General features: G+C 38.0%; 1 protein-coding gene across 3 annotated transcripts; it reads left to right on the top strand.

Moving 5' to 3' along the window:
- Positions 1-273: 273 nt before the first annotated feature.
- LOC149827922 (uncharacterized) lies at positions 274-6,726 on the top strand. 3 transcript variants are annotated; one of them, XM_090019729.1, is made up of 4 exons: positions 274-645; positions 1,420-2,239; positions 4,022-5,113; positions 6,007-6,726. In XM_090019729.1, exons 1-3 carry the CDS (start codon positions 299-301, stop codon positions 5,069-5,071), a joined length of 2,217 nt encoding a protein of 738 aa, XP_089875855.1. In that variant the 5' UTR covers positions 274-298; the 3' UTR covers positions 5,072-5,113; positions 6,007-6,726. The 3 variants fall into 3 exon arrangements, with proteins under 3 accessions (XP_089875855.1, XP_089875854.1, XP_089875853.1); XM_090019728.1 differs by lacking the exon at positions 6,007-6,726 and adding an exon at positions 5,219-5,810; XM_090019727.1 differs by lacking the exon at positions 6,007-6,726 and having other exon boundaries at positions 4,022-5,225.
- The last annotated feature ends 15,014 nt before the right edge of the window (positions 6,727-21,740 follow it).

The following is a 21,740-nucleotide window of genomic DNA, read 5'->3' as shown; positions in this document are numbered from 1 at the left end:
ATATTACCCTTTTCTATCACCCCAATCGCGTCGGCTATGAAAGCTAAACTAGGGCATTTTAGTCATCGCACCATAATAAAAATACAGACCTACTTTCTATGTAAATTATAAGGCAGACGGTAAGAATGAGCGTAAATACTAAGAAAAGTCGAGGATACAGCGGGAAATTTATGCGAACCGAAGAAGAAAAGAAGAACGAAAAACTATTTTAATGAAAATTTCCGGAAATCAGACCGGATTTAAAACACACACACAGAGAGAGAGAGAGAGAGGATTAAAGGGTGGAGGGTGATGAGAAATGATGGGGACGCGGGAGGTCGGATGGAAGGGGCGATGGGGGACGTGGGAGGAGCTGGTGCTGGCGTGCTCCGTAAAGCGGCACGGGACCAAGAGATGGGATTTCATCGCCATGGAGGTCCAGACGCGGACATCATCGTTCCTCTCCCAATTCCTCTCGGCCGATGACTGCAGATTGAAATACAGAGACCTCCAGAGGAGATTCAGAAAGAACGGAGGGAGGAAGGGAGAAGAGGAAGAAGATGATGAGGAGGAGAGCCAGAGGAGGATGCCGTGGTTGGAGGAGTTGAGGAAGATCAGAGTCGACGAACTCAGGCGAGAAGTAGAGCGTTACGACGTCTCGATCCTGTAGGCCTCCTCCTCTTCCCTTTTTTCTATTTGATATGAGAAAAAAATGAAATTTTTCATAAAAGTACGTACTTTCCCTATTTTTAACAAATTTTGATTTCTCTTTTTATTCGATGGATTCCTGTTACATCGAAGATCGCTGGGTTTTTTTTTGGATGGGTTTTTTTCTAGATTTATTTTTGCAAAAGCTCTTTTTTTGTGTACTTACTTATTTTTCTTATTTACTTTCCTTTCTATCAACGAAAAATATCAAAGAAAAATCTCGTTTTTCTCTTCTTATGGTTATATCGCCTATAAAAAAAACCATTTGTTGTTGTTTTAAATACTCTGCTTTTGGATCGTTTACTTCTGTCGATCAAGTCACAAAAGGTTATATATAAGGGAGACGTCCGATAATGGGCGTTGGTCGCAGAGTTTGGACCTTTCTTTTTATATATATATGAATCACTAAAATACGAGAACTCGAAATATGATTTTCATGAATTTTGAATATATATATATATATATATATATATATATATATATATATATATTTGTGTTATTCTCGTTCTGCTTTCAGTTCGTTCGAGATCTAGATTACTCACCTTCTCCCTCTCTTCGTCATAATTTCTTTTCGTTCTCCTATCCTACCTTCGACAATATCCGATATACTTCCCCTCTTCTGATTTTCCTTTGAAATTTTGCTTTTTTTTCTCTTCTCCATCCTTTCCGCTCAACGACTCTCTCTCTCTCTCTCTCCGCTCACGGGATTAACGATCTAAGGTTTCTTCGCAGGTCACTGCAACTCAAGCTAAAGAAACTCAAGGAAGATCGCGAGCGGACCGTCTCGGAGACGGAAAACGGCCTGAAAGAATCAGATCCACGAAAGGAAGACCAGGGAGAGGAGCAACCCTTGCGTTTAAAGCAAGAAGAGAGCAACGGAAAAGTCGAGGAGGAGGAAGCGATAGGGATAAAGGGAACCGATCCGCATACCAAGCCAATCGAATCGGACTATAGGATCGACGAATCGGATCGAGGGAACCAGTCCATCAACAAGTCGAACTCCACGGAGGGGAAGCCCACCCCGAAGTCGGAGAAAGACCAAGAGGCCCATGCCCGAGTGCCGGAGCCAGCGGCGGATCGGTCAGTGGAGGACAGATCCGTTGGAGACCCCGCGTCGCCGTCCGACTCGTGCAACAGTAGCTCCGAGACGATCTTGAAGGAGCCGGTTCGGGGGGCATCGCCGGGGGAGGCAGAACTCAGAGACGTGTACTCCGCGACTAAGGACGCCGCGGTTGGCGCAGTCGATGGCACGGCCGGGTCCGATGGCTCTTGCTTGGAGTCGAAGGACGGGAACGATGAGTGCGAGGGGACGAAGGAGAGTAGCGATGGGTTGAGCTCCGTTGGGCTCTCGAAGAAGAGGCGCCGGAAAGAGCGGGCGAGCAGCAGCGGCGATGATGAGCAGGCCTCCAACGTCGTTTCCGCCTGGGACTCGCCGCCTCCGACCAGGCGCGCCCGCGCGCCCGCCGGGGACCTCGGCTGCCGGGCGGAGATCCTCGAGGCCGTGCGGTCGCACAGGTACGGTGGCGTCTTCGAGCGGCCCCTACGTAGCCAGGTAGATAGATGCTCGCCCTCCTAACGTGGTAGCGGGGACTCTTAATTACGATACTGCCCTGACTTTTTTCCAACGTTTGCGATGTTGTCACCGTTCGGCTTTGTCGTTCGTTCGGTCTGCAAATGGTTTTGGTTTTTCGCCAAAGAAGTACACGGAGGGGCGTTTTTGTAATTTTATCACCCTCGATCGGTCTCCAGAAACCACCCCTAGCTTCGGAAAACCCATTTTGTTTCGAGGTAGGGTCAGGTGATACGTCAAACGCAAATCTTTTGAGTTATGAAATTACCACCATCCCTTGTGTAAAGATGACATCATCACCTTGGACGGTGGTGATTTCAACGATGACACCTATCCGACGTCCTGCTTTATGTTTGGAAGAGAGAAAAACTCTCATAGGGAAAGAAAGTTTTGGCTATGAGAGTTTTTTTATAAGAAAAGTTTTTTAAAAAAAAGTTTTTGCTTGTTTGCTTAGCATGAGAAAAATAGAGTGGAAAAATGTGAAAATGAGAGGGGAGGCTGGGTGGTGGAGAAAAAATAAATTTTCTTTTGGTAGGATAGAAAAACTGTCAGTGAAAAAAAATCTCTTTTAAAAGGGTAAAAAAATTCATACTAATTTTTCATTTTACATCACTTTTTCTACATCTTTCAGAAAGCAGTGTTCTTGTTTGGGTTGTCACTTGTCACAGGTTATGATCTGATCCATTTAATTGTTCCAGAGGGCCGACAGTCTCAACCCTCTAAAATCCTGGTCGGATGTATACAGTGAAATCAATTGCAATCACATTGCACTTTGAGTGTGCCGCTGCACCTGACTGCCCTCCATCTGGATACAGGCTGTTAGCTGGTGGGGCCCAACAGAAAATGTTAGGCAGATCAGATGCAGCGGCACACTAAAGTGCTGCAATGTGATTGCACCTGATCTGCGGTGGAGATTTGGGTCTTGAATAATTTGAGAAGGAGATCCATTCAACTCCTGCTTGAACCTAAGCTGATGTAGATCCGGTTTGCATTCCAATGTCCTAAGTGATAAATCAAGCCAGGTAAAAATCTCACAAAGATTGGATATCAGTATTTCTCCACTTCGGATCTGAGGTGGTCCCAATCCATTTTATCTTTCGAACGTGGGTGAGGGTCCGATCCCACCCTAGCGTGAGGTTTAGTGGTAGGGCGGCACCAGTCCCTTTGAAAATTTGAGGCATCGAAGGTACTTGGCCCAGTCAATAACTGCCACGTGCCAACGTGCCAACGAGGGATGGGGGGCGTGGCTGCCGGTGCCTGTCCGATCACTGGGTCTGCTCTCTAGCTAGCTGAGCCGAGTTGTTGTGCTCCTGGATCTGGATGTCTCCTCCTGCTCGAGTCCTCTGTCACAAATATCGCAAGATTTATAAAAAATCTCGCCGATATATCGTGAGAAATTGCCTGAAAGTTTAAAACGATAATTTCTTGCTAGATTTTCAAACTGTGACAAATATAGCGATATTTATATCTGTAAAGATATTTATCATGAAAACCCTCAAGATTTTTATTTTAAAATGTGTTTTATTTATATTGCATTATAAAAACTATTTTTATATTTTAAAATTTAAGTTTTATTCTCAAGTTTTTGCCATAAAAATTGCAAAAATTTCAAAATCTTTAGAGTTTTTTTCCTGCCGAGATTTTGCCGTTTTTAACTTTTGTCACCATGCTCGAGTCATGCAGGCTTGTTACTCGATGCTAGCTAGCTTTGACGCCCAGTGGACGCGTTAACTGATTATTTTGTTCGTGCATGTTTCGTTTCAGGACACACCGTACTACCGAAGCTTGATCCGGAAGCACGTAGATTTGGGGATGGTGGCGATCCGAGTCGAAGAGGGGCACTACTCGAGCGTCCCAGAGTTCTTCAGGGATCTCCTTCTCCTGTTCAACAACGCCCTCGTCTTCTACCCCAAGAACTCGCCGGAGTCCACCGCGGCTGGCGTTCTTCGGGACCTTGTCGCCAAAGAAATTATGCCCAAAACCACCCGGAGACCAGAACCAAAGAGAGACCCCTTCCCGCCTTCCGATACGAAAGATCACCCCAAACCCGATTCGCAACTCTCGAAGCCCAGCACTTCCGTGCCTCCCCCGGTTGTCGTCTGCAGGAAGTGTAGCTCCCTCTCCGCGTCTCAGCCGGATATCGCCAAACCGCCTAGACCGGTTTCCGAACCAAAACGTGAGCAGGAGACCGAAAGAGCCGGTTCGGATGAGGGAAAGGAGGACGTGAAAGGATCAGAGAGGCGGACGGCGAAAGGGTCGCGAACGAACAAGAGCCGGGCGAGTGCGTTGTTGGCAAAGTACCCATCGAATCCTTCTAATCACAGGAACGCGAGCTCGAAATCCAACCCGAATCGGAGCGTCACGGAGACGACTTCGAAGGAGGCATTGAAAGATGACGGAGGGGAGAAAAGCGAGTTGCCGTCAAAGAGGCGGACCGCGGCCGCAGCAAATTTCCTGAATAGAATGAAGAAGAGCGGTGGTGGGCCACCGCCGCCGCTGAAGACGACTCGGTCGCCGTCAGGAAGCTTGCTGGAGACGTTGAAGAGTTCGGAAAGTGGCGCCGGTGGTGTTGATAGGAAGGGCACAGACCAGCGGAAGGGGGCGAGGGACGGCCGTAAGGAGTTGGCGTCGCGTCAAGGTGGTGGAGGGAAGCAGAAAGGTCAGGTGGTGGTGCCGACCAAGAGGGGAGTCGGACGGCCACCAAAGAAATTAGGAGCAGCAACGAAGAAACGGACGAAGGAGGAGCAGGCGGTGGCTCCCTCTCCTCCGCCTCCGCCTCCGTCCAAGACGGCCAGGAAGCGGAAGCGAAGGTGACGGAACGATGGTGGTAGGACATGCATTATGTATATCCGTAAGGTGACTTATCAGTATCTTGCTTGCTTCTTTTTCTTCTTTAATCGTTTTTTTTTATTTGGCTGGATGCTAATTGAATTCTCACTTTTTTTTATAAACAAATCTCAGATTCTCAGGAAGTTTGTTGTCTTATTCTCCTTATGTTCACCATTGGAGAAATTGAGGATAAATTATGGGATGCATGAAATGATTTTGTGATAAAAAAATATCAACCATGCTTGGAGCGGTCCGTCCTCCCACGGCCACCCCCAACTAGGATGATATGTCAAACGTATCAGGTCAATTTGGGGACATCTGACCAAGTGCTTCACTATTTTCTTGATCCAATAAGACCCACTCGGATCTAATTACTTAAATAGTCGGATTTGGTACGGGTTTCTAATGTTCATATCCAGATTAATTTCTGGATATAGTAAGAGCTGGTCTATTCTTTGTGTTCAGATTCGAACCCAAACCTAAATCTAGTTACACTCTGTTTAGGGGTGCAACTCGGTTGGGTATACCTAATCCGCCCCAATGTCTCGAACAGATTATACTTGACCTGATTTTAGTAGACCATACCGGACCCAAATAGTTTCACATAATGTAAAACTGAACCGAACTGAGTTCAATTTGATTATGTACCTGGACTAATTTTATTCTTAAACCAACTCGAAATCCAACCTGCTTCTTAAGTGATCTGATCCAAACCCATTTTATGTGTGAACCAACCTGAACCTAACCCACTTTTAGAACCCAGACCTGTTTTTGGATATGATATATCATTGATATCTTTTTATTGCAACTTGAAATGATTGATTGATAAATACTTTTTTTTATATTTAGATTTTGATATTATTTAGAATAGTTAATAATGAATAACTGATTCCATTAATTTATATATTTTTTATTGACAGGTAATTAGGTCTAAAATACCAGTTATATCAAGACCTAAGCTGAAACGGGAACCAATTAAAACCTGGACTGATCATACCCAAACCCCGTTAACTCATATGGGTCTATATTTTTCAGCAATACCCAGACCTGAACCCAGAGCCAAATTATAATGGGTCAGGTCTGGGTCTGATTCTTAGATTCGAATGAAAAATGGGTGTATTGAAAACCCGATCTATCTAATACATACCCAAACCCATTAACCCATATGGGACTATTTTCTAGTTGTACCCAGACCTGGATCTGGACCCGAATTAGATTAGGCCAGGTTTGAGTCTAACATTTAGACCCAATTACACCCCTAACTGTGTTTGGTAACATTCCTACGTCTGATCTGGATCCAAAGTCTTCATGGCTGTCTGTTGAGTGGTGGGAGCAGATCAGGTAAAACGTGTTTTACAAGGTTGTTGTGAAGAAGCCTGTCTTGTGTTTGGCATGCATATCAGGTGCGGGCGCAACCACACAGGAAAAGTGTTAACAAGGCAGATGTGGGTACCAACCCAACCACACGTACGGGACAAGCGTCACTTCTATGTTGATCGTGAAGGGACAGTTTGGTAGGGTTTCCATCTTCTCTAACTAACCACTCCTGTCTCATGCAAGCCACGTGATTAGTTTGGAGAATCTCAATTTTCTGTCACAAATTAAGTTTGTAAGTGCATAGACGATGAATGATTTCATTAACCACATGATGCATGTGAAACGTTCCATTGGAGGCATCTGCACGTTTGGGTTAGACCAGCCAAAGCTCGAGCTTGAGCTTGAGCTTGAGCTGGTGGGCAAAGAGGCTTCAAGGGTTTTACCAACCAGAGGTCAGCAACGTGCAGTCCATAACGGAGAGTGATTGGTAGGTGCCTGATGGGTTTTTTGTGCATGCCGCGTGCTTATCGGGCTTTGAAAAGATTGTTTCTATTTTTTCTAAAATCTGACCATACGGATATGCCTGATTTTATGGGAATCAACTTTGGAATCATCCGATTCCCACACCAAGTTAGGTTTTTATAAGATTCAAAAATCAAAGTAAAACAACCTGAAAACACCTATCCAAGCTCGGTAGGCATGCAGTAGGCACAAAAAGTGTCAGATACCTACCCACATATATATATATATATATATATATATCGAGAGAGAGAGAGAGAGAGTAATGGGTCTGAGCTAAATGAGTTTATCATGCTTTTTTCATTTTATTTTTAAATTTTGACCATACAGATGTGATCTATATACTTGATTTTACAAGGATCAGCTCTTTAAGTGTTTGATTCTGACACATGGGCGCATTTTTATAATGTTCTAAAAATCAACAGTCCAAAATCTTTATAAATTTTTAGGCTCCAAGTGACATTTTTCGTCGAAAATATATGATCCAAGTATGAATTCCTCGCAAATTGACCATGCCCAACACATTTATGGGGTCAGAACTGCGAAAAAAGCACTAGAAGAGCAGAACATTTAGCATGTACCCATTTCTCATATATATATATATATATATATATATATATATATATATATATATATATATATATATATATATATATATATATATATATATATATGAACCTGAGTAATAGTGGGAGAGTATTTCATCCACTGTTACCTGGACGCATTTATGCTACTGATTGTAAACAATCAGTGGCGCAACAAAAGAAATTGTGCAAATACAGGCTTTACCAGTCTTCTTTTCCGCCCCTAAAGCCCATTAGTTATGTTACATTACAACTCAAGGGGATTTAGAGGCAGTAAAGACTAAATATTAAGGAAAAAATGGCTTGAGAAAAATTTCCCCCATTTATGTGGCCATAAAAACATTAGAGTATTTGGTAACCTCAGAAGAATGGATTTAGCATGCCACCCATGCCAATTCAAATCCATAGTTATTGCAAGCATGGGTTCTCAGACCTTTGAGTCGGAGATCAGAATCTACCCTCATTCATATATCATTAGCATGAGATTAGAGTTGCTCTCTCTCTCTCTCTCTCTCAGATCCAGTTTGAAATCATAGGATCTAAGATACTAGAATTTCACATCACCTCAAACTCCAGATTCAAGGTAACCAACCTACCCTTGGAATTGTCATAAAGAAAAGGGAGAATTATGCTATTACTTTCTCATTTCCAAATATGGATTTAAGGGCACATTTGGTAGTAGGAAAAATGTGAGGTGCAAAGAAAAAATGACAACTTTCTATTAATTTCAAATAAAAAGAAGGATCTTTACATAATTTTTTTTTTAAAATGCCTTGATTTTGATATGAAACTTTTTTTCCATATCAGAGATGGAGAAAATTTTTCTATACTCATTTTAGAGCAGCCATCACTCCCTGGAAACGTCACCCACTTTCTCCCAAGGATGTCGCGCTCTTAGATTTTCCCACCCAATTTTCATATGCCATACAAACAAGAAAAAATTTATCAATGAGAGTTCTCATATGTAAAAGTTTATTTTCCTATGAATTTTTTCTCACTTCCTATTTACAAAATTTTTCTTCCAGAGTTTTCTTCAAATTTTTTGTTTTTTGTTTTACTTCAAAAGATGTAGGGACCTGCAACTATGAGCACTCAGAGTTCTCATCCCTCCAGATAAGGATGACACACCCAAGGCCTTTCTTTGCCTCTGCACCTTTCTCGAACCTCACGTACCTTCACCTTCTCTCAAGCAAATCTAAAGTGAGCAAGGTGGAAAAAAATGCTGGCATTTTTTAAATAGAATCAGAATATAAGAAGCAAAAATACATATCGGTAGCCACCATGAACGAAAGGAGCATTGACGCGGGTGCTCGACATTCTCCTCAGTCTATCGATGCCCTCGATGAGCCTAGGCCTTGATGTCGAAAGGAGAGCAACACTCTTGGAACTCAGAGAGTGATAAACAATATCACTCGTAGTGTTGTTGTGTAGCACTCATCACACTACCACGAGTCTTTATAGACTTATGAGAGAAGCCTGTAGTAGGAGACTTTAGTGGGAGATTACCACAATCAGTGGTTAGCCGGCATGAGCAGTTGCAACAACTGCCGTGTAACTCCCATGAGTCATGCCATCTCATGATGTACCCATGTCAAATCGAGTCACATCAGGTTGGATAAGATTCATATTTCAACATTCTCCTACTTGATTCATTGACATGGAAAAATAGTTCATCAAGGTTTTAATGTTATCTTGATCAAAATTTTATGTGGGTTCACATGCTATCCTGTATCACAAGAATGAATCGTAAGAGTCATGAAGATGAACACTTCTTTATGAAATATCATATTTTCATGCATTATAACATAATTCATTTTCAGTGATTTAGCATATTAAAATTACTTTTATGAATAGGTTGATCAATAACCTATTCTATTGGTCTTTTAACATTGTATTCAACTATTCTCTCTACCCAAATAAGAGATCTACTATGCAGAATCAACAATACACAAAGTCATAGAGAATCCATTTAGCTTCACAATTGTGATCACATATAAACATAATGTATTGTCATACATTAGAAGGAATAAAAAAGACTCATCTCCTTTACATGTTAAAAAAATAATCTCGATGCTAGCCCTTTAGTAAGGAGATCCACAGTCATTTCTTTCGTGTAGATTGTATCAATACAACTAAATGATTCTCGATTTTTTCTTTAACAACAAAGTACTTTAACTCCATGTGTCGACACGAGGTTAAGCTCTTGTTGTTATTAAAGAAGAACACATTAGCTTCATTATTATAAAATATCTTTAGTGGTCTCTCAATAGAGTCCATAATCCCAATACCCATAATAAAGTTTCTTATCCAAATGGCCTGAGATGAAGTCTCGTATAGAGCAATGAATTCTACTTCTATGGTATGAGCAACAGTTATAGACTGTTTTTCGCCTCTCCATGAGATAGTACCACCTGCCAGTAGGAAGATGTATCTAGTAGTAGACTTTCTGCTGTTGAGACATCCTTCTAAGTCTGCATTAGAGTATCAAATGACCTCTAGGTGGTCAATCTTTTTGTAGGTCAACATATATTCCTTTGTTCTTTATAAATAGTGCATAACCTTCTTCATTGTCTTCCAGTGCGCAATGCCTAGATTAGACTAATATCTACCAAGTATTTCCATAACAAATATGATATATGGTCAGGTGCAAGGACACCCTTAGTTTTATCATGACGGATCTCAATTCCAAAGATATGCGACCTCACCCATGTCTTTCATGTCAAAATAAGAGAAAAGAAAATCTTTTGTCTCATGTAGTATGCTCAAATCATTAGTTGCAAGAAAAATATCATCAACATATAAAACCAAAATTATGAATTTACTTCAACTAGCCTTAAGGTATATGCACTGATCAACAATGTTTTCAGTGAATCCAAAGTTCAAAATTACCTGATTGAACTTTTTATATCACTGGTGGGAGGCATGTTTAAGTTCATAAATTGACTTACTCAATTTGTAAACTAAATGATCGAGTCATCTATACTGATGAAATCAGGAGGTTGTTGCATATATACCTCTTCTTCTATATCCCTATTCAGGAATGCAGTTTTTATATCCATTTGATATAGCTCTAAATCAAAATGAGCTACGATGGTCATGATTATCCTCAACGATTCTTTAATTGAGATAGGAGAAAAAGTCTCACTATAATCAATGCCCTTCATCTGTATGAAACCCTTTGTAATGAGCCTAGCCTTATACCTCTCTGCTTGCCCTTTGAAGCTTGTCTTGGTCTTAAAGATTCACTTACAATCAATAGATCTTACTCCATTAGGTCGCGGTACCAAATCTCACATTTGGTTTTTTGCCATAGAATCAAACTCTTCTTCCATGGCAATGATTCAATGTGTTGGTCTTTCACTTTCAATGGTTTCTGCAAAAGTGAAGAGATCATAATCAATGTTCATGAAATCATTAGGCTCCTGCAAATACACCACATAGTTTGAATGGATAGCAAATTTCCTGGTCCTCATAGACCTACATATAGGTGCTACAGGTGGTTCAAAGTGAACCTTTGCATCCTGTTGTTGTTGTATATCCTCATCAACAAACTTATTCTAATTAGGATTGATGTTCAATGATTGGATTTTCTTTGGCATTATCCAAATAGACAATGATAGGGAAAACTGGCCCCTTATCCTTCGCAAGTATGAAACCTGAATCTTGGATTTTCTCAAATTCTAAAGTTTGAGATGCATCTATTTCAATAGAATTATTTTCAAGAAATCTAGTTTATTTATTTTTACTATCTGTGGTGTATGAGATTAACAATAAAACATAAAGCCCTTTCATCTTTCTATATAACCAATAAAAAATCCACTAGTCAACCTAGGATCAAAGGATTTCATATGTGGATTATACAATTTAGCTTCAGTTGGACATCTCTATATATGCATATATGATAAAAAAAAGTTTTTTACTAGTTCATAACTCGTAAAGAGTCTTTTGGACAACCTTCATAGGAACCTTATTCAAAATATGCACTGATATCCTAAGAGCTTCACCCCACAAGGTCAATGAAAGGTTTGAGTGATTCAACATCGCTCGAACTATTTTTTTTAAGCGTACGATTTCTTCTTTCAGCAAAACCATTATGGTAAGCACTATTAGGCATGATATATCGAGGTATAATATCTTTCTCTTTTAGAAACCATACAAATGACCATTCCTTTTGTCACATCTTAATGAGATGACCATAATATTCGCCACCTCTATCAGACCTAACCACTTTAACAACTTCACCAGTATATTTCTCTACTTCTTTCTTGAAGTCCTTAAACCTGAAAAACTTCTGATTTTTCAAATAATTAGAGATACATATATATTGTGAGTAATCATCTATAAAAGTGACCAAATATTTTTCATCCATGTAACACAGAAAAAAGGCCCACAAACATCTGTATGCACGATTTTCAATTTTTTGTTGTTGTGTTTGGCATCTTTGTTATATGTATTAGACTGCTTAGCCTTTATGCAATCAACACATGGTTATGTATCTATGAAATCAAGGGATCCAAAATTTTCTTCTTTTACAAGTTTTTGGACTCCCTCTTTTGATATGTGTCCTAACCTTCGATGCTAAAGCAAATATAATTGATCCTCCTTTAGGACACGTTTATTGTCAATCACTATGTTCTCAACAGAGTGAAATTCTCGAATTTAAAATTTAGCTTTCAAATGATTCAAACCATCACACATATATGCAGAACCTTCAGGAATAAAATTTTTAACAACAACAAGCTTGGAGTTTTCAAATTTAAAAACAAAACCAAACTTATCAAGCGCACTGTGACACCAGAATCAATGTTAAGTATATGATGAAACATAAAATGTATAAATCAAATCCAAAATGAATCCTGACTCCAACACAACTCTGCAGGTCCCAATGTTCTTGACATGCGAACACATCTTATTTCTTGAATACTCTTTCATGCTTTGTTGGTTCCTTTTTGTTTAGAAATGCTTGTAAAGAGTTCGCAATGTGAACCATGACACTAGAATTGATTCACCAACTACGCAATGAAACATAGATTAAATTGCATTCATGATAAACAAATGACTTATTACCTTTATTCTTGAGTCATTTCTTATGCTTCACGCAATCCACCTTTTTATATCCCTTATTCTTGCAGAAGAAACACTTTATAGAAGAACCTCCTACCTAGGATTTGGCTTTCACCTGAGAGTTTAAACGCTCTCCAGAGGTTTTCTTCTTGTTCTTCTTCTTGAATAAATTTTTTTTTACCCTTGGCATATGTTTTTTCTGATGAGAGCTCATATGTGCGCTCGGCACCCTCTCACCCTTCAGTCTTTCTTCTTCTTCAACACACTTGGTCAAGTGGTCATTAAAAGACCACTCATTGTTATGTGTTTTGTTGGAGATCTTGAAGGGTCCATATTCAATAGGCAATGAGGTTAAAATTAGATAGACTAGAAACGAGTCCAAAATGGTGAACTTCATAGCATCAATTGAGATGCAATATTTCTCATCTCCAAGATATGTTGTTGGATGTGACTATCACCAGAATATTTCATAGATACCAACTTGGACATCAGTGTACTAGTCCTAGCCTTATTAGAATTGACGAATTGAGCCTCAATGGCTCTCAGGAATTCCTTCACTATCCTGCAGTGATGGATGTCGTCTTGAATGTTCTTATCCACTCGAGATTACAAAAGTAACATGCTAAGTCTATTCGAACACTCTCACTTTTCAAAAGTAGTCTTCTGCTTGATTGTACTCTACTATATAATAGTGGGAGGTTCGTCACTTCTAAGAGTCAAATCCAAGTCCATGTAACCCAGAGTGAATAATACTATTTCTTTTCAATCCAAAAAATTGGATCCGTCTAAAATAGAGATGTTATTGGAACCGTCAATGATAAAAGAACTTGGTATTACAAGAAACGAAAGGAAAAAAACTTATAATTACTCAAACGAGACTCATGTTGAAAAGGTAAAAATTGAGACCCTTTATTATTTACTTTTTCTCAAACAAGCATAATTAAGGCATTATCATTCCACTTTGATGGAAACGATAGTACTCATAGTTGCTTCATCTTCTCAAATCACAAGGAATTGACTTCAAATGGTGAAACTAGCAGATCATGTAACCAGAGGCAATTCAGCATTGTACATTTGGGTATGAACATACTTCATGGGATGGTATACACATCTATTGTTATGCCCTATGTGAATTTGGAACACAATAACCTACCTTTGGGTAGAATCATTATTTTATAAAGTCACACACAATCATAATATTGAATCTTAACATGGTCCAAAGAATCCTCAATCAACACAAGTCAGATCACTTTGGTGATTGCATAAGTCAGTTAATCGAGATCTTTTAGTGCAAACATATTTGTATTATGTAGAATGCACATGCACACATGATAATGCATGTATATTTATGACGAAGTATGTATTATATCATCAAAAATATAAATTCATGTTTCAACTCATATGCATAAATAAATTTTGATGAAAACATATCATATATGCCATGAGTTGTGGGCCCATAACCCAATGTTGGCATTCTTTAAACAAAACCATGATATAAGAAGCAAAAATACATACTGGTAACTGCCATAAACAAAAACAGCGTTAATGTGGATGCTCGGCGTTCTCCTCAACCTATCGACACCCTTGATGCACTCAGGCTTTGATATCGAAAGAAGAGCATGACCCTTGAAACCCAGAGAGTGATAAACAATATCACTCATAGTGTTGTTGTGTAACACTCATCATACTACCATGAGTCTTTATAGACTTATGAGAGAAGCTGGTAGTGGGAGGCTTTAGTGGGAGGGCAGTTGCAACAACTGCCTTGTAACTCCCATGAGTCATGTCATCCCATGATGTACCCATGTCAAACTGGGTCACATCAGGTTGGATATGAACCATATTAAAAAAAAAACTTTTCCACCATTGCTAAAAAAAATGAAAGAGACATGTATGAGATTCTCAGAAAAAAATATAAGAAAAAAGTAAATATCAAGAAAATAAAAAGGATGAGAGAGAAAAGGTGCTCATCGCGGGCTTAGGTATCCCTTTCCTACTTTGATGCGGTGAAAAGCAAAGTATTATTTTTGGTGCAACTCTTTTATACGATTAGATGATAAAATCCTTTAATTTAATTGTTTCAATCATTTGAAATAGCAATGAAAGGAAGGTGTCCCAAAAATAGTCTTAATTAATGGAGACCAAGCAATTGCAGCTGCCTAAAACGTGTTTGGCCCGATTCACACCATCGGTAGTGCGTATGGCACATATTTAAAATTGCTCCATTAAATCTAAATCATGTATATAATATCAAGAATGGATTGAAGGATGAGTTTGCAAGATGTGTACTTGATTGTGAAGATGAGGATGCGTTTTTAATGAAATGGGAAAGCACGATGCGCAAGTATGACCTGTTAGACAATGATTGGTTGATTAAGGAGAAGGAAAAATGAGCATTAGTGTATGGAAGGGATCATTTTTGCTCATTTTTGTGCAGATGTGAAAATTACACAGTGAAGTGAAAGCATACACAGTTATGTGAAAGCTTACTTGAATTCTAGGCTCAACATTATGCGATTCTTTAAACATTTTAAAGCATTTGTAGAAAATAGAAGATTTCTTGAGCTGAAAGAAGATGCTAAAGCACTTGACACAATGACGTCTATGTTGTGTTCGCAATTATTAAAGGAAGCAGCCAAAATTTACATATAGTGATTGTATGATTAGTTGGATTAGAATTTTGTTAAGAAGCATGCCCAAATCGAATTGTTGTGCTATTTTCATGAATCATGAATGAGTAGTGCTCAAAATCATATAGTTTACCATAGAAAATTCATGATTAATAGTTGTATTGTATAGTGATGATGTCAGTTTAAATAATAAGAATGTTAGATTAATTTTTGTGCCATGCTTAACATTGATTAATAGGAGATTTGTATAATTAAATTTCTATTAAGTTGTTTACATTTTAGACATGACATGTTTCAGAAAAAAATTGATAACTTAGTGAATACGAGTCCAATAAATATAAATAAGGACAATATCATTTTCTACACATTTGGAGCTTGATGTTCAAGCCCTTATTTATTTTATTTGAGTAGGTTTTCATGCGAAATTGACCTTTTCAACATGACATAAGTTTTCTGTCGTAACAACAGGATTGACTGTGAAATTGCCATGTTTCTAACCTGACAAGTTTTAGAAAAATATCTATATCTCCTAAAATATGAATTAAAAAAAGAAAATGAAAATAGTGAAATGTTTTATACATCTACGACATGACTTTAGCCTCTTAATTAGTCCTGATTGAGTCTTTTTTGAGGGAGTTATGTCCTTTGTAACCGAACATTGTTTTCTAACTTTGGTTATAGGACTGTTTTGACCAATTATTTTGACAGTCAAGAAAACCAAATCAAAACTATTTATTTAATTTTGTGAAAAATTTGGGTGAGAGTTAACATATAGAGGAAAATTTGGTAAAAAGGATTTTGCAAAACGTGTTAACAGTAGGTCCCAGAAAATTTCTAAAATTGGTAGATTTTCTATAAAATACAAAAATTGCTTTATAAAATTTTCTGAATAGGATTTAGTCTCAGAATTTTCTTGATTTTATTAAAACTAAATTTAATGTTATGTTTCTTGGATTGTATTCCTGACATGTTGGGGCAACCCCAGTTAAATTTTGATAGTTAAATCAGATACTTATGAGTCTCGGTGGATTTTGTAAAATCAAGTTAACATTTACTCAAATTTCATAATTATCATATGTAAATATCTAGTTGTTTTCTATATTATTGCAACATGTTATGGATGCTTAATCTTAATTATGAGCGGATAAGCATGTTAATTGAATGCATTGCATGTTCAATCATTATTGATAACCATGTATGTGTTAACTACATTAATGAGCACGATGCATCATAAGTCATGAACTGTAAAAAACTAAATGGATGCAAATATTGTTTGTTAATTGGGGCATGATCAGGATTGAATTGCCTATACAGCTTTTGTGTAAGCAGGCGTACATATGGTATGATGTATGTTGGACATTAAAGAATGTGTAGAATGAGCATGAACACAGCTCACGAGTGAGCCTGGGTTTGATGGAACCTATAGGTGCATACGAAGTACGAAGGACAAAAAACTGGACAACCATGCACATAATCACATAATTGCCACAAGGAGGCCGTACTCAAAGTCACCCTGAGATGAGATTTGAACTTGTTAAAACAACTTTTTGTTATAGAATCTCTCTTAATAGAGATTAATCTAGTGAGGCCTTGCGCTGAAAGCAGTTGAAATTAATTCATAAACTTAATAATCAAATAACACCCATAACTTGTTTAAACTCAGAACCACTTTGGAGAGAGTGGTGGTACACACAATCAGTTGACCGTTGTCACTTTAGAGAGCTAGGTGTCTCCATTGGTCCCTAGTCTCCGGTCATAGGGGGTCGGACTACCGTGTAGCCTAGGTGGTATGCCTTGAATCTCTGGATAGTAGGAATTGATTCTGTATAGACCAATAGGAGATTCTTTTGATCACAGACTGCTCCAGTGTAAACTCTTAAAGAAGTTCGCAGATTATTCTAATCTATGAGGCTAATAAAATAAATGGCATAACAGACACCTCATTGGATTGGTTGAATTGGAGTTAGAAACTTGAGAGTGTACCTTCAAGACTAGAAAAGAGAAACAAATCATTAAGTATAGAATCACTGGTGTTGAGACAGTCTATGAATGAATTTATTAGTTTACTTTGGATTTGTGCATTGTAGCATAATTGTTCTAAAATTGATTATGCGCTTAATTGATTGTGATAATGTATTTATGCCTGTCTTGATTTGTCGTATTGCATGATTCATTTGATTATCTGCACTTGTGTTAATGCTTATTTCTTGCTATGAGAGATATTTGTGTTTGTGTGGTTGGTATAACCTATTAGGGCTATGGTTTGACGCCCCTACTTTAACATTTTACAAGTAGCATTTAGGATGGGGTGATGGAGGATTGCTCTTCAGCGTCTGGCGGATGATCACGTTCTTCTTTTCTGGGGAATCCAGCATAAATTTTAGATTCTTTTGTCTTTTGTTTATTGAAATATAAACTTTGAATTATTTAAGCATTAAATGATGTTAAATTTGAAAGTTATTGCTTAACGTTAGTGTATCTGGAGTTGAGTTATTGTAACCCGCCCAAAGTTGCATTAGATTTCAAAAGATTTTATTCCGCTGTTATTGGCGTTTAAAAAAAATCCTAAAAATTCTGATATAATTTTAGGGCATTACATAAACACTTTATGTACTTCAAAACAAAAATGTCATAGACCCATAGTCGTACCTATACACAACATATTTTTTATAGTTAGGTGCCTTATTAGAAATTCTTATAATTGAAAGACATTCACTTACACAAGTAATATACTTTAGCCATTAGTCTATTATGGAATTACATACATATGCTTAAAATGTCATTTTCTCATATCAAAATTTAACATTGTATCAAAAAATGCGACATGCATTCACACATCACATCCCCAATGATTGTATTTCAAAAATTAGAAATAAGCAAAACAAAAAAATATATACATCTGACTGTACCAGATTGTATGTATCCATTGGCTTCTTCTTTGTGTCTTATGATAGTGCTCTTAATTTTATCCTCTATTCTTGTGACTATTTCGCCTAATCACATCCCATAATCTAGATTTAATCCACACCCATATTGTAAGACCTGTGAATTTTGTAAATTTTTAATTACAAGGTTATGCAGAATTTCACATTAATATTGTTATTATTTAAATAATGAATTCTAGTGAAATTAAAGGTTCAAGGAGTTTAAAATTGGAAATTTGAATCCCCAACATTTAGATTGGTGTTTGGGTCGAAGATCAGATTGAGACCTTAGGTAGGTCCGGGATCCAATAATGCTAGTAATTAAATCTAGTACCTGGGTTTGGATCTCAGGAGGATCTAAAATCCAACCCAAGACTTGGAAATGGAGTGATCCCAATTCTAATGGAAATGTTCAAATTTGGATCCTGATCTAAATATGAAAGATGAGGATTCAAAATCTTGAGAATAATAAGAATAAGAAACATATATATAGAATATAGAGAGGTATGGTGGCTTGGCCCCCCTTGTGGGACCCACCTACCTTGTTAGATAAATCATATCTTTAAAATAAATACTACCTATATGCTATATTACATAGGTGTGGATGCAAGTACGGGTACGGATGCGGCGATGCTGCACTTTAAAAAAACTTTGGTGCAGGGGTGCGAGGAGGACACACACACATGTATATATATATATATATATATATATATATATATATATATATATATATATATATATATATATATATATATATATATATATATATATATATATATATATATATATATATATATATATTAACAGTTTTAAGTTAACACTATGTGTATTTGTGTGTATTTATGTATTTATGTATTTATATATATAATATAGATAAAAATGGGCTTTATTAGGGTTAACTGGATCTACTTTTGGATATAAATGGACCTCAATGTGGTTGACTTCACCTAAAACAAAGGAAGTTGTGTCCAAGTGTCTCACCTGCCTGGGTGCGGGTATGACGCGGGTGCGGTGCCTTGTTAGAAGAGTCTGTGTGACATAGCTTATATGATAGGATTACAATTTCCTAAAATTCTAGACTGGGGTAATCACTCATCTAATCTAGTTTCCCTAAAACAAAAAGGGAATGAAGTGTGATAACTTAAGCAAGTGTGGGTCACCTCCCCTGTGAGACCCACTTGCCTTCAAAGAGAGGATCATTGTTTCTCTCTTTCTATCTATATTTCAATATATATATATATATATATGTGTGTGTGTGTGTGTGTGTGTGTGTGTGTGTGTGTGTGTGTGTGTGTGTGTGTGGAAAGAAAGATAATGATAGAACTTATATGTTATAAAATAAGTTAAGAAAAAAAATAAAGTTAAAAAGAAATAAAAGATGGAAAAGAAATAAAAAAAAGTGACTTACCTTGTGGGAGTGAAAGACCGAAGGGAAAGAGGGTGGCACCTCTTCCCCTTCCAAATCTCTCCCTCCCTCTTTCTATAACACTCTCCTCTCAAATCCTCCCTTATACAATGACTCTCTCTCTCTCCTATATTGAATGGCTGAGAGGAAGGACTCAATTGTTGGAGCTCGGTGGGTTGTTCGAATTTGTGCATATGACTGGAATCAGATTCATTTTATTTTCGAATACCAAGCTAGGAACTCTTTTTAAGTGTGCGTGAGTATGGGGCCAGCATGTAATACCATGTTGGACCACATTCATATATGTTGTTGAACCTCTTTTTGTGGTGGAATCAACAACTTATTAAGGGCACTTGATTCCCACCACATTTGTATGAGATTCTAATATTCAAAATATATAGATGATGAGAAGAACCTTATTAGAATACATGTATTCGGCAGATAAGGGTTGTTTTGTTCCTAATCATCATTTCAAAAGAGAGAGAAAGAGAGAGACTGAATGTTTATTTATACATTATCAAGTGTTTAATCTATGAGCATTTTTCTTTTAATGAAATATCCTCGATTTACATATGTACTTTTGTAGGTGCATGTTATTAGTAATGCTTTATGAAAAGATTTGTATGCATATGCAATACATCCATATTGTAATTTGTAGTTCTTGCACTTTACCTTGCGCAAATTTGTGCTTTTATGATTGATTTCAATATCAATATATATATATATATATATATATATTTGTCATATTGGGGTCCGCTCAACCCCAGCCCTTGTTCCCAATTGTGGCAATGAAGGGAATCAGACCCGACCATCTTAGTCAGTCTGATCCATCCTGGCTCAATCTGATCCAAACTTACCCATGTGATCCGGTGTGGCTCGGTGTGGACTGAGTAACATGGGTCTACTGGCTGAACCGGCACAGTGTGAACGACAAGGGACGTCACACCCTGCCGATGTCGCAGCTGCTGTAAGCACTAAGGCATAGCAGACTGGGGTCTGTCAGGCCCTAGCCTGCTGTTGTAGGCAGCTAGTAGTCGTTTGCCACTGAGCATAGTCAGTTGGGGTTATCATGACCCCAGTCGTGGCTTCTTGCTGATTTCACAAACACAGTCGCAGGGCTGTTGGGGTGTCAAATCAGTCAAAAAGAAAACAAAGAAATGTGGTAGACCAGTTGGGCTGCCTGAGCCCAGCCGACTGCCTCTGTTTGGGTGACTCGACACCTACCAAACCCTGCTAAACACCGTAGGTTGAGTCTGTTGTGTTAGCAGGATGGCAGCTGTTGTTGCTCCCTCGGGTGCAGCAGTAGGCTGGGATCGAATGATCCCAACCCCTATTCTCCTATAACTGAAGACTGATAGGATACGCTACCCTACCAGCATGCCCTTGAGGTCAGCAGCAGCCTGTCGTCAATAGCAATCCGCCCTGCTGCAGTCTCTGAAAAAAAATGAATGAGTTTTGAAATTGAATACCTTATTTGCCTGTGACGGTGTGTGATCGAACCGGCACTGGTTCATCGTAGCCGGTTTGCTAAAGATATATATGCATATGATGAGCCAACAATATATATGTATACATATATATATATATATATATATATATATATATATATATATATATATATATCCTATGCATTCTATTACTACAAAGGGGCAAGTTTCAAAATAATATAAATAGTGATTGTTTATTTGTTGAATGTGCATGTTTAATGATCGAATATGCATAAGTTCAATTTAATACATATCCTAAATGCTTATTATTGATGGTGACACAAAGACAAGTGAAAAAATTATAGTTTGGTTGTCATTTCATGTGAAATAATAGATGTGGGTGTATTTTCGCAAGGTTGGCGCATTTACTGTTTTTTGCTCAACTTAATGAATTGTTTCCTCGAATGGTATTTTGAAACATATGTTATGAGAAATGTGATGTTTAATTCATTTGCAAATCTTTCAAAAATTATTTGGCATAATCAAGTCCCATTCACAGACCCTATTCGATTGAATGCATGATTATATATATATATATTATATGTGTGTGTTATACTGCACTGAGTGTTTGCAGGATCTCGCCAAAGCTTCGAAAATAAGCTTGAGGTTTCGCAAAACCATCGCATTGCCACACGAGAACTTGTGATTTTTGTATGCGTGACATGTGAATTCTATAACATTGATCAGTGGTGTATTTGAGCACACTTGGGTGATTGGCTCAAAT

This window comes from Nuphar pumila, chromosome 10 (assembly GCF_984573655.1).
Source record: "Nuphar pumila chromosome 10, dmNupPumi1.hap1.1, whole genome shotgun sequence".
Lineage (NCBI taxonomy): Eukaryota > Viridiplantae > Streptophyta > Magnoliopsida > Nymphaeales > Nymphaeaceae > Nuphar > Nuphar pumila.
Note: the sequence above shows the minus strand (reverse complement) of the source record. Positions and strands in the feature narration are given on the sequence as shown.

Coding starts and splice junctions, on each gene's coding strand:
- LOC149827922 (XM_090019729.1), top strand. CDS start 299: ATGATGGGGACGCGGGAGGTCGGATGGAAGGGGCGATGGGGGACGTGG. Junction 646..1,419: donor CGTTACGACGTCTCGATCCT/GTAGGCCTCCTC, acceptor GTTTCTTCGCAG/GTCACTGCAACTCAAGCTAA. Junction 2,240..4,021: donor AGCGGCCCCTACGTAGCCAG/GTAGATAGATGC, acceptor GTTTCGTTTCAG/GACACACCGTACTACCGAAG.